This window comes from Balaenoptera borealis (genome assembly GCF_965194805.1).
Source record: "Balaenoptera borealis genome assembly, chromosome: 15".
Classification (NCBI taxonomy): domain Eukaryota; kingdom Metazoa; phylum Chordata; class Mammalia; order Artiodactyla; family Balaenopteridae; genus Balaenoptera; species Balaenoptera borealis.
The window spans coordinates 158,351-172,323 of NC_138871.1; the positions used below are offsets into that span (position 1 = coordinate 158,351).

Below are 13,973 nucleotides of genomic sequence, written 5' to 3' on the forward strand. Positions count from 1 at the left end.
ATTAATTAAAAAAAAATAAATAGGGACTTCCCGGGTGGCGTAGTGGTTAAGAATCCGCCTGCCAATTCAGGTGTCATGGGTTCGAGCCCTGGTCCGGGAAGATCCCACGTGCCACAGAGCAGCTAAGCCCGTGCGCCACAACTACTGAGCCTGCGCTCTAGAGCCCACGAGCCACAACTACTGAGCCCACGTGCCTAGAGCCCGTGCTCCACAACAAAAGAAGCCACCGCAATGAGAAGCCCGCGCACCGCAACGAAGAGTAGCCCCTGCTCACCGCAACTAGAGAAAGCCCGCGCGCAGCAACGAAGAGCCAACGCAGCCAAAAATAAATAAATAAATTTATATTAAAAAAAAAAGCTCAGCCATCAGGCTAGATTTGGCACACACACACCCCCAATGACAACAACAACAACAAAAAGAGCAGGAAGTTCCTTGGGTTCTCTTTCCCTCTTAACCTTGCACTGTTAGAAAACATGAATGACCTTGTGTAAAAGGCAGGTCAGAGCCTCTAGATTACAACTGATTCCCTCACAGAGTTTCCGAAGTCAGATCACTGTTTCACTGAAGGCTGCAGAAGACTCTGGAGAAATGTCTGGTTTTTTCTTCGAGCAGATTTGGCCTAATGCTTAAATCCATCACTGAGTACAAATACTCTTTCAATTCAGAAGGTAGAGAACAAATACACTTGAAAAAATCTGAATGAATCCATACAAAGGGAGAGATGCTGCAGATGAAACCAATTTGACGTGAACAGTCGATGTGACAACAGAAGCGTCCTAAGCGTTGGGCAACAAGCTCCTCTTTCCACGAATATTGGAGAGAAAACCCAGGGGTGCTGTGCTAGATTGCTCCGTGTCTGCCGGGAAGGGGTTTGGCCAGCAGCGTCATCTTCTGGGTCCAGGCTCTGTTTGGAACATGACGGAAGCACCACTGGAGGTGGGAAAAAGTCTCCAGCCTCTATTTACTGCAAGAAACACCGTCGCAAAGGGCTGGCAGAAGAAACAGGGAGTCTTACAAGAACATCATCTCAACAATGCAACACCCTAGGCATTTGAACTGTTTCTTAACAGTTTTAGTGGTTTTTAACAGTTTAGTGCTTTTTAGGAGAACCAGTCCTAGTTGTGAGACCAAGCCCTCATAAATGAGCCATTAAAAGAATCTAACAGACAGCAATAGCGTATTATAACCATCAGTTCTGCTAAGAACTAAATGATTCTTAAGTTCAACTACTACTAAAAAGCCCTGCTGTGGACCACAGTGAGTCATCAGCTCCACCCTGGCTGGAGTTCACCTGCTTTTGGGAAAGGGATCCTGAAATATTACTACTAAAAAGAAAAGATAATTATACAATGTGATAGAGCTGCTAATTATCGCTACAATGTATAAATGTATCAAAGTAACATGTTGTACACCTTAAATTTATACAATGTTATATGTCAAATAAATTTTAATTAAAAAAGAAAGTAAACATTTTTAGAAAGAATCTAAATGAGAATTAAACAAAGGAAACCCTGTTGCTGACATTCCATTAAAACATTTTTTTACCACTGTGTAAACCTACTATACAGTACATGGGGACTCAGGAACTGATTTGATTAACACATTTGTGAAAGCTAAGTCTAACTGGACTGATTTTTTTTTAAAATTATTATTTATTTATTTATTTATGGCTGTGTTGGGTCTTCGTTTCTGTGCGAGGGCTTTCTCTAGTTGCGGCGAGCGGGGGCCACTCTTCATCACGGTGCGCGGGCCTCTCACTATCGCGGCCTCTCTTGTTGCGGAGCACAGGCTCCAGACACGCAGGCTCAGTAGTTGTGGCTCACGGGCCTAGTTGCTCCACGGCATGTGGGATCTTCCCAGACCAGGGCTCGAACCCGTGTCCCCTGCATTGGCAGGCAGACTCTCAACCGCTGCGCCACCAGGGAAGCGCTGGACTGATTTTTAAACGAGTCAACGGAAGAGGCTGCACAGGAGGCCCAGTCCTGTCACTGTCACCTTTGGCAGGTGGCTTAGTCCCACTCTGGAGGTGCCTTCAAAAGCAGGCTCAGGAAAAACGTAACAAAACACTCAGTCCAAACACATGACTTGCACACCTGGTGAGGAATTTGGAACTTGAGTTTGCATTTATGGGACATAAAAAAGGAAGTTCCAGGGAATATTAAATCTCATGTTTCCAGAGAGCAACCCAGGGTCTTCCACTTTAAATGGACTTAACCTGCTTCTAGTGAGTACTACCAATACCTGAAATGCTTTATCTTAGTTTGAATAATAGTTGAATAATAGTTTCATTGAATAATAGTTTTATTCTGTTACCTTTTTTAAAAAACTGTAAGTTGCAATAAGAGCACAAAGAATTTCCATACATCTTTTGTCCTGATTCTTCAAATGTTAACATTTTGCCACACCTGCCCTGACTTTCTCTGTCTCTTGCTTCTTTCCCTGAATCATATGAGAGTAAGTTGCAGACATGATGTCCTTAAGTGCAGATAGTTAGTGTGTATTTCCCGGAAGCAAGGACAGTCTCTTACATAACCACAGAACAAAGACCAAAACCAAGAAATTATCATCACACAATACCATTATAATCTACAGGCCTTATTCAGATTTGGCCAATTTAGCTTAATAATGATACTGAGCAGGGCCCTGTGGGGCTCCTGGGCACAAAGCCTTTCTGTGTCCCCCATTTCTTTTCTTTTCTTCTTTTTTTTTTTAAATAGTAGTATGTTGTGTTTTTTTTTTGGCTGTGTTGGGTCTTCATTGCTGCACGCGGGCTTTCTCTAGTTGTGGTGAGCAGGGGCCTCTCATTGCGGTGGCTTCTCATTGCAGAGCACAGGCTCTAAGCACACAGGCTTCATAGTTGCGGCACACAGGCTCAGTAGTTGTGGCTTGCGGGTTCTAGAGCGCAGGCTCAGTAGTTGTGGCGCACAGGCTTAGTTGCTCCTCGGCATGTGGGATCTTCCCGGACCAGGGCTCGAACCCGTGTCCCCTGCATTGGCAGGCAGATTCTTAGTCACTGTGCCACCAGGGAAGGCGCCCCGCCCCCCATTTCTTTGATCACAGGAAACAGACTTCTTCCAGCCCCCGTGACCTACCCTGAGTTCCAATGGGCAGATTCAAGCAGTTGTTAATTAGGGGAGGGAAGGGATGTGAGACCAGGGAGAAACAAACAGTCAAGAGCAGCCTTGGGGCAGGGTCCTGTTTCCCCATCAACAGAGAGACACAACAATATCTTTGAGCTGTTTTGCAGATACTGAAACCCCCTGCAGGTGGCGGAAGTTAACGATTAACTTAACGAAGTTATGCTGCCCACAAGCACGTAGACCCCAGACCAGCTGGACCTGAAGGTTGATGATGCCGACTCCCGATTACCTCATCACCAGCCCATCAGAAGAGTGTCCTCGAGCTGACCACGCCCTCTTTGAACAATTACTATAAAACTTCCCACTCTCTTCTCCAAGGAGGGGGACACACAGTTTTTCAAGGCAGGAGCCCGCTGTGTCCCCCTTTGCCTGGCAAAGTGATAAAGCTCTCCTTTTCTATTTCACCCAAAACTCTCTCCGAGATTTGATTCAGCACCGGTGCACACAGAAACTGAGCTTGCGGCATCAATAACGTCCTTTCAGCAAAAGAAAAGCCTGGCTCCTGTGCTGCACTTGCTGTCGTATTTCTTGAGTCTCCTTTAACCTGGAACAGCTCTCAGTCTTTGTCTTTCACAGGCTTCACAGTTTTTAAGACTACATTTCAGTACACTGTAGAAAGTCCCTCCATTTGGGTTGGTCAGCTGTTTCCTAGTGACTCCGTTCAGGTCATGCACCTTTGGCAGAGATTTCGTAGCAGCCATGTGTTTTTCTAGTGCATCGTATCAGGAGTTGATGTATAATAATTGTTAACAGGAAAACTGTATCTTGGTATGCCCTTCTCAGTGAAATAAGAAACCATGAGAATTCTAAACTATCATCGGATTCGTAATAACTGCAGTACGATTCTTTGTTTACGTATCAATTTCCAGTCGTAGGGAGAGTAGAGACTGGGTCTCATCCACGTTTATGACTTAGCAGCAGCGAAGGGCATGACCTCCAGTTGGCACCCACCACGGGAGTGAGAACCACCCGTCTTCCCTTTTGGTTTCCACTGTCTCTCCCCATCTCCGTTTCTTCCTCAGCTCAGACAGGGTCAGACGGCCCAGTCCAGGTGCAGCTCCCTCTCAGGATGTGCTGTGTGGCTCCACCGGTTAGCACTGGGTAAAACGTCCTCACCCACCACTTGACAAGGTCGGAGCATTGAAAAATAAACGATTAAAATCTGAGGGACTTCCCTGGGGGTCCAGGGGTTGAGACTCTGCCTTCCAGTGCAGGGGATGAGGGTTCGATCCCTGGTCCGGGAGCTGGGATCCCACATGCCTCGGGACCAAGGGATCAAGGCATAAAACAGAAGCAGTACTGTAATAAATTCAATAAAGACTTTAAAAATGGTCCACATCAAAAAAAAAAAAAAAACCTTTAAAATACGATATGCCAAATAGTTATCTCGCTTCTGCTAAACACTGAAGTTGTGTAAAGTGGATTAAAGAACTCGATCACAGTCAAAAACTGTTCTTTTTGCAATTTCAGAAAAACTTAGGATAAAACATCATCAGTTTCAGGATTCTCCATAAACTGGTAATAACATTTAGCCTCTTGCCATAGCCTATGTGCAAGTGGGCGCTGGCAGATGACAAAATAAGCAAATGTATCAGCAATGCAATATTTAATGAGAAAGAGATGATCATGATTGTTTACCAGTGTGAAATAAAATTCATATTTTATGGCAAGACAAGAAAAATTTAAACATAAAAAATTCTTCTCTGCCCTTTGGCCTCCTCTCTCCCCTCCCTGTGCATCGTGCATCTGCATTAGGCATCCACCAAAGCTCCCCATCAGCAGAAATACCTGCTCAAGCACAAAGAGTAACATTCTCCCAGCATCAACAAGACAACTCCTTAAAAGATAACATTCCTTCTTGATCTTGTAAGCGCTCACATGGCCCACCACGACTGTGCTTAGATCTGGATTATGTAAACTGTCAGTGATATGTCATTGGAAGGGAATTCCCTGGAGATCCAGTGGTTAGGACTCCACATTTTCACTGCAGGGGCCTGGGTTCGATCCCTGGTCGGGAAGATCCTGCAAGCCGTGTGGGACAGCCAAGTGAAATAAAATGAAATTAAATAAATAAATAACTAAATAATATCATTTGTCATTTTGGAGCCGAAAGGAACTGGAATGGAAAGAAATCCAAAATGGTGCCTGTGTACTTCACCTTGGACAGCACGTACTGAAGAGATAACGTGACACCTGTTTCCTCCCACCTGGCTGCTGCCCACACCTAGTTCCAGCCACTGGGGTCAGCGTGGGCCTCACGGGCAGGGCGGGGTCCTCCGCAGGCTGCCCCACGCACACTTGGTGCTCCCGTGACCCTCCCAGGTTTGACGGTTCACTAGAACAGCTAACAGAACTCAGGAAGCACGAGACTTAGGAGGGCAGTGTTACTTTAAAGGACACACGGGGGCAAGATCAGGGAGAGTCCCAGATGCAGAGTTTCTGTGCCCTCTCTCCCTCCCTGCACACCAAACGGGGAAGCCCGGGCGTCCGTCTAGAACTTTGACTGGGGTTTCATTATGTGGGCAGGGTTGAGCAAATCACTGGTCACGTGACCGAACCCGATCTCCAGCCCCAATCCCCTCCCCCAAAGGTCAGGGGGTTCAAGGTCCCAACCTTCTAATCACAGGGTTGGCCTTTCTGGTGACCAGCTCCCATCCTGAACCTGTCTAGGGACCCACCAGGGGTCACTCCATTAGCATAACAAAGACTATCACTCAGGAAATTTCGAGGGATTTTAGAGGTTCATGCCAGGAACCCAGGACAAAGACCAGAAACAATCTTTATTATGCAAAAATGATCACCAATGCCTTAATGAACTTGTAGCTTCTTTCCTGAGCACTTGATTTTCAACCCTCATATTAGCAGTGGTGGGACTTAGGACACAAGTCAACATACATCTAGGGTTTCCCAAATTAAGGATTTGGCAAGTTATGACAGATGTCATCAAACTTATGAATTAATATCTGTATATTGAGCTCACTTTCTAAAAAGATTTGGGACTACGAATGACTTCTTCTCAAAATACTCCATTATAAGAAAGGGTAATTCATCCAAACCATAGAAAATAGTCTAAGTGGAGGCAATAGTATTAAGCTGAAACTCTGTAGGCTTAGGTCTGAGTCTTAGCTCTGTGGCAACATGACTGTCCCTTGTCTCAGCTGTTTGACTGTAACCGAGCAGGACCCTCTGGGGCCCTCCCGGGACAGGCCCTCCCCATATCCTCTGCGTTAGCTCCTCTCTGAAGTACCTGGATAACAGTAGTCGATGCACACTCCTGAGTTGTTTTGCAGATGGGAACTGCCCCCCCACCTCAAATGGAAGAACTACTTGATGATCATGAGCGCGCAGCCCCAGGCCTCCTGGAGCCTCAGGGCTGATACTGTGACCCCTGTGACATCACCCTGCTGCCTCACCATCAGCCAATCAGAGAATCGTGCACGAGCGGATCACGTACCCTGCGACACCGCCCCCCCCTCCCCAACTCCTGGCCTTTAAAAAGGCTTTGCTGAAACCCTTCAGGGAGCTTGAGGCTTTTCAGGGCAAGAGCCACCTCGTCTCCTTGCGTGGCCCTGCAATAAACCTTTCTCTGCTCCACACTCCGACCTTTCAGTTTGTCTGGCCTCACTGTACATCGGGCACATGAACTTGCGTTAACATCATATGTGGACAGCAAGAGTTGCAAGAGATGGTACCTGCAATCCGACGATGACCACGAGTCAGCAGTTCACACAACCTTCAGAGAACCAGTGCTCTCAGGGTATTTTCAAAATATATATTTCAAGTGTTTAATCTTGGAAACTTTCCATCCTTATACATCTTTAGCTGTTACCCCACAAGTCTCCCCTGATCCTCCAGATGGAAATGATCTCATCTCTTTGAGAAATAAAATATTGCCCGCCATATCAGTAAAGAAAGGATGTCACAGTCATCAGCAATTGCAGCCCTCCAACCATGAGCTGGTGCACCCTGAGGGGACTCAGGAAGGAAACAAAGAATACCTGCCATCTAGCAGCCATCAGACTGCAGCCACTCTGGTGAGCCTTGAGGAAACTCGGGATGTGAAAACAGGGGATACCGGCCCCAGAGAGCTGAGGTGCATATCAAAGGAATGATTTCAGTGAGCCCAGACTCTTGCATCTTCCCATACAGAGAAAAGCGCTAAATTCTTTGAGATATCTGGTTTTCTTTACTTAACAATAATCTTTTGATGTTCAGACTACCTGTCCTTTGTTGCAAAACTTTTATATAACCTGGCTCTCCCCTCGCCTCCTTGGAGCAGTTCTCTCAGGGTTACTTGAGATGCTGCCTCCCGGGCCTGAGGTCCTAAGAACATCTGCCAAATAAAACAGAACTCTCAACTTTCAGGCTGTGTAATTTTTTTCAGTCAGCATTCTAAACCTCAGCATCACCGTGTCTGTGTAAGCCACATAGATGTTCTTCTTATTCGTTCCTGCACTGCAGCTGTTTGGGGGCATGTTCTGTTTCACTTCTGACTGGGTCTCTTAAGGGCAGAGCCTGGGACCCTGGATCACTGTTTCCTCAATGGGGGAAGCACACTGCTGCTCTCCTTGTATGAGCTCAGAACGACTTTTAATGAATAAATATCAGCAAAAATGTATATATACACATACACACTTATACAAATATTTTCATACTTAACACTCAAATTAGTACCAAGTGGGATTGAGATTTTAAAATAAATTCTCTATTTAGTAAATATTTATAAAGCTAATTTTTATATTAAGGTAGAGATTTATCATTTTTCAAGCTTGTGGAAAATAAGGCCCAGTAAAATAAAAAATCAGTATAATTTATCTTTCAAAAACTACTTTAGGGCAAATAATGTTTGTATTTGCTAGTAGCTATTCAGTAGGATTTATATTTAGTAGGACACATAATTGCCAACTTGCTTGCCAAGAACATGAGATTCCTCTAGAGGGAAATGAATAATGATCTCACTTAAATTTTTTAAGGTTTAAAAATATCTACGGTTTAAAAGTAGACTGGGGCTTCCCTGGTGGCGCAGTGGTTGAGAATCTGCCTGCCAATGCAGGGGACACGGGTTCGAGCCCTGGTCTGGGAAGATCCCACATGCCGTGGAGCAACTGGGCCCGTGAGCCACAACTACTGAGCCTGCGCGTCTGGAGCCTGTGCTCCGCAACAAGAGAGGCCGGCGCACTGCGATGAAGAGTGGCCCCCGCTTGCCACAACTAGAGAAAGCCCTCGCACAGAAACGAAGACCCAACACAGCCATAAATAAATTAATTAATTAATTAAATTTTTTTTAAAAAGTAAGAAAAAGTTTGGCATTACACTACAAACTGTGAAAGCGCTACCTTCTCCTACATTAAAAAAAAAAAAAAAAGTAGACTGAATGAACCACCTGAGCTGTGCCGCTGTGCAAAGGTAGCACGTCGTCATGTTGGTGAAACGTGTGAAACAGAAAAAGGTATAAAGCAAGCAGACAGACTTTGCTGTACAGCAGCGATCGGCACAACACGGTAAATCGACTATATTTCAATAAAGAAAAAAAGAGAAAAGAAAGAAAATCCATGTAATTTAAAACAATAAAATAATTAGCACATTAAAAAAAAAGGCAGACAGCTTTGGGGGAAAAAGGATGAGTTTAGCAGAAAGTATGAGAATACGAATGTGGACATAGTGAGGGAAGCGTACATGTGTAAACCGATGTGGCCACATTCGGGAAAATAGGAAACACCCTTTTTTAATGGTTAGTGATTAGCTGCCTGTGACAGAAACCAGGAAAGGGGACCCCTGCCGTCCCCTGGGCCTCGTGAGTGTTAGGGGACGACCGCAGGCCGTGCTTTGAGGACCCTCCCAGAAAACCACCAAACAGAGGACCATGGGGCCGCCCCGTCTTCACCGCCCGGAAGACGGAGAACCAGGAAGTCGGGCCCCGCCGCCGCCGCCGCACCAGGACCAGCGCTTCACATCACACAGCCGCCCGCGAACAGCAGCACAGCTCACGCGGCCCCGAACAGAAGCGCGCATCGACATCAACAGGAGAAGAGAGAAACTGTTACAGTCACACAACTACACAGCAAGGAGAATAAACAACTGCCACCATAAGCGAGAACATGGACGCATCTTACAAATACTGTTGAGCAAAACAGTCAGACACAAGGAGTACAAAACAGTCAAAATGAATCTTTGTCATCAGAGTCGCGAGCCCGGAGAGGGTCGCCCTTGCGAGGAGGGCAGTGACCGGAAGGGACGCGAGAGGGTTTTCTAGGGCTGGTGTCGCCTTGTGTCTCATTCTGGGTGACCCGTTACACAGCTGCTGCGGTGAGTTTACTGAAAAGTCATCAGCGTATACATAGACTTGAGTGCTTTCCGTAAGCATTTTCTTCACTTCCATACAGAAGTTTGGGTTTTTGCCTCAGCTGCGGATCCAGGCCCGCGCTGCCCCAGCCGCGTCCACGCCAAGGATGGGTGCCTCCACACGGCGCTAGCATCCCGAGGCTAAGGACCGCACCAAGACTCTGCTCCCGGAGGAACCCCACGGCCAGCCTGCCTGTGGGTGACACGGCACCGCAGCCCACACCCCACTCTGAGCTTCCTAACCTGCGAGCAGCGGTTTGGAAGCCAGTCTAAGTAAAATTCGCAGATTTGCGGGTCTGACAGGCGTAGCTGTGAGTGGGAGGGACGTGAGGCTTGGACGGGGCCGCAGCGGAGTCGTGTGACCGCCCGCAGACCAGCCCGCTCCCCTTCTGCCCGCTGCTGCTCCTGCCGTGGCCTCTTCCGCGCAATCTCGCCGGGTCTCAGGGACGGCCATGCTTTATCACTTAGATTTTTATCGTGAATGAGTTCAGGTAAGCAGCACAGTGAGGGAGAACGGAAGTGCCATGACACAGAAGACCGAAGAATGCCTGTCTTGTTCTTTTTTCCCTTGTGCAATATTCCAAACATATAGAGAAATATAGTAAACGTCTACCCATCACCCAGCTTTATCATATTTAAACATCTTGCTATGTTTGATTCAGATTTTTTTAAAGAAACAAAACTCCATAGATACAGTTAGGTTTCTCCATTTCGTTCTCCTTTTCCCCAGAGGTAAAGATCAGATTTAATTTGGTATACATCACCCTATGCCTTTTTATGATTTTAGAAGAGGAAGAAAACAGCCTGATTTGGGGAGAAAAGAGGGAAAAAGAACTCCTGCTTTAATTCCACTTGTGATGTGGTCAGTACTTTATTTAGTATTTTAAACCGTCCTCACGATATATCATTTGAATCTCAAAACCACTAAGTGTGATGGGCTGTACATACAGGATTTATCACCTCCAATTTATAGATGAACTACTGAAACTCAAAATACATAGCTGCCTACGTTTAAATGGCAAGTAAATGACAGATCAATTTTCCAGTTGTAAAGAAATAGTGGTCGCTTTCAAGGAGAAAGTAATGTAGGTTTTTCATGAGTCAATTATATCTAAGTAAGTATTTTAAAATACTAAAAGCAATACTAATTGGGGGTGAGATCAACATGAATTGATGAAAAATCTGAATTACAAGATGTTACAAGTGCAATTCATTTCTATTTAGCAAACTCAAACTAGGCTGACAAATGTCTGCTTCAACATAGGTCCTGGGGTTAGCGAACACAGAGCGTGACCTGCAGCTAGGTTTCTGGAGCGCGAGAATAAGCATCTCTATCACACAAGTTTCTAATTAAAATGACCTCAAGGTCTAGCCTGCCCGACTTTCCACTGGTGTTAGGGATTCCCTCCTCAATATCCTGTACTAGTGGCAGAATTCACCTCGAACGAAAGGCACATGGTGGTGGTTTAAAGTCCCCCTCGCCCCCAGCAACATTTCGCTTAAATACTCCCCTATTCTGTTCACTTGCTCCGCAGTTAGTTAAGGGCTTAATTTCAACACAGCCCACACCTGAATAAACAGATGCCTGTGTTCACGCAAGAGACGGCAGGAAGTGCGTGGAACCCGCCGCAAACAGAAGGGTCACCCGGGGCAGAGTCTATTATCCCCGCCAGGGAGGAAGGAGGAGCTGACCGCCAGGAACATCCCCAGGGGAGGTTCCCGCAAAACAGTTTTGTAGGATGGGCTGAACCGAGGCGTTGTTTTCATCTTGGCCTCAGACCACATCCAGGCCCCCATGGTCTCCTTTGAACACTTCGATGCAAACAGCTGCCAGAGAAGGGGATGCAGAGCCTCCCTCCTGGAGCCTGCAGACTGACAGGGGACGCCGAGCCCTGATGGTGCAAAGAAGGGCGACCGTCATATGTCTGTAGACTTAAACGGGCACAAAGATGGCGCAGGAGAAGATCGCCACCCAGGGCTCCCCACCTCAGGCTCTCCTGGGTCCTCTCTCCCTTCTCCTTTCCTCTCCCCACCCCAACCTTACCAATCTTGCTGTGGAGTTTTTTCAGGACGCTAAATTTGTTTTGAAGGTGGTTTTCCAGCTTTTTGATCAAGGAATGCACGGTTTTCTAGTGGCGATTAAGGTTTAACGCGTTACCTCTCCTGGAAGGAACTTTCCCAGGAACAGGCATTGGGCAAGGCCCTGGGGAAGATAACCAGGGTGGGATGGCTTTTAAATGGACAACATGGCCTCACACAGACCCCGGACTCACCTCCTAGCAGCTCTCCACCAGCGCCACGCAGCCCAGGTCTGAGGAAAAGCAGCTCCAGATGCGTCCCCTTCTTGAAGATCCCAAAGTTGTGGGCAAAGTATAGACGGCGGGAGGGCCAGGTGGCCAGAAGAGCCATTCATTCCTCAGTCTTCAAACAGCTGCTGAGAAGAAGCACGTTCAGGATGGCGGGGCGAGACGAAGCCATGTGCTCTTGGGAACAGACAGGGGCCAGAAAACCAGGGCCCCGGGAGCCGGGGGCGCGCGGCGGCAAACTGTCAAGTGGTCAGGGTTGGGAGGCAGGGAGGGGCAGCGGCAGGAAGCGAGCCCGCTGCCTGCGCAGCTCGGAGAAGGGTGCCGGGCCTGGACAGGGCCTGCTGTGGGCGGCGAGGGGCCGGAAGCGAGGCCGGAGGCCGGAAGCCGGCACGCGGGCGGCGGCGGCGGAAGCCCTGGGGCGGGGCGTGCGCACGCCTCCCGCTGCAAGGGCGCCCCGGGGCGGGAAGGTCAATACTAGCTTTTTCTCACTTCTTCAACGTCTGCATTCCGTATAACCCAGCAAAAACTGGGTAAATCATTTTAAATCAGGGAGACAGGCCAGCCTGAATTAAAGAAAAGTCCAATACCCAAAAGTATAGAAGGAACCGTTAGCTGGAGTTACGCGGGGATGGAAATGGCGGAGAAATGAGTCGTCTTTACTTTTCGCCCTTTCTTCTTCTAACTGTCCATGAGTATACATTTTTTTAAATATAAAAATAGTAAATTAAAGCAAGGCATTTTTATTCATTTGAAGTTCATGCATAGTTAATTGGGTATCAAAGTTGTAGCAACTCATTTTTTAAGAGTAGTTTGCAAGCAATGAGGAGATATCCTTAAAAATTCTGTTCTTGGGACTTCCCTGGTGGCGCAGTGGTTAAGAATCCGCTTGCCAACGCAGGGGACACCGGTGCGAGCCCTGGTCCGGGAAGATCCCACAGGCCGCGGAGCAACTAAGCCCGTGGGCCACAGGTACTGAAGCCTGCGCTCTAGAGCCCGTGCTCTGCAACAAGAGAAGCCACCGCAATAATAAGCCCGCGCACAGCAAGGCAGAGTAGCCCCAGCTTGCTGCCAGCGTGCAGCAACAAAGACCCAAGGCAGCCAAAAAACTAAATTAATTAATTAATTAAATAAATCTATTAAAAAAAAGAGAAAATTACCTTCTAAAAAAAAAGATTATGTTCTTAAAGACATTCAACCATCTTCAACCATCACCCTTTGTAGTAGAGCAAAGGCAAGCGTCTGCCTATTCCAAAATGAGATTCCAAAATTCGGAATTAGTGGGTTACAAATTTAGAAATTTATGGTAAGGAAAGTGGTTGCCGTGTTGGTGGTTCTCCTCCAGGTCCACCTATAATCCCAGGATTATGCAGAATGGGCCCTTCCACTAGAGCTCAAGTGCTCAGACAAGTCGGTGGAGGTTGGGGGAGAGGAAGGAGAAAAACATAACCACACCCTGCACATTTTGGCAACTCCACCACTGGGAGCTAAGGAGATGTTCTTTCCCACCGCAGATGAATTTTACCCTAGGTGAGATGGAAAGGACCGAACACCCAAAAGTCCAGTTCTATTCTTTTCCTGTGCGGAAACAATATTAAGTGTGCAAGTCCAATCTGTCTCGCCCATTAGTGCTTGTCTGCGGTTTGTCTGGTCTCTTCTTCCACAGGGACAGTGCGCTCTCTGCATCACAGGGTGGTAGCCCTGCCTTCTGTGCTCCCAGAGAAGTGGCACAGCTCGTGGTCCCCGCGTGGCCTGGCGCCCAGCTGCCTGAGTTCAAGGCCAGGTTCTGCTGCCAACTCGCTTTGTGAACTTGGGCAAGCAGCCAGTTTCTGCCACGGACTCCTCATCAACGAAACGGAGATGCTAGAGTTGGGGCGGGGGGAGGTGGGAGAATTAAACAGCTTACTTTTCATAAAGTGCTTAAAACCTTGCCTGGCGTACACAGCCTGCCTCCTGGGAGAACTGACGGTGTTTACAGCCGAAGAACACCCTCGGCCAGCTTTCAATTCCCTCGGTGCCGACTCAGCCTGCAGCAGGGCGTGGAACTGCTGACTGCAACCAAGTAACTGCCTGGTGAATGCAAGCTGTCATGGACTGAAGGTTTGTGTCCCCCAGAATTCGTGCTGAAACCCAAACCCCAAGCTGATGGTGTGAGGAAGTGGGGCCTTTTGGAGGGCTTCATCTAATG

The 13,973-nt window shown here is 47.4% G+C and overlaps 1 protein-coding gene across 1 annotated transcript in view; it reads right to left on the reverse strand.

Moving 5' to 3' along the window:
* Window positions 1-13,973, reverse strand: part of SOWAHC (sosondowah ankyrin repeat domain family member C) — a 36,597-nt gene that overhangs the window by 15,109 nt on the left and 7,515 nt on the right. The window contains exon 3 of the mRNA XM_082357342.1: window positions 11,756-13,648. Within this exon, the coding sequence (XP_082213468.1) occupies window positions 13,471-13,648 (178 nt within the window). The 3' untranslated portion in view covers window positions 11,756-13,470. The remainder of the gene's footprint in view (window positions 1-11,755; window positions 13,649-13,973) is intronic.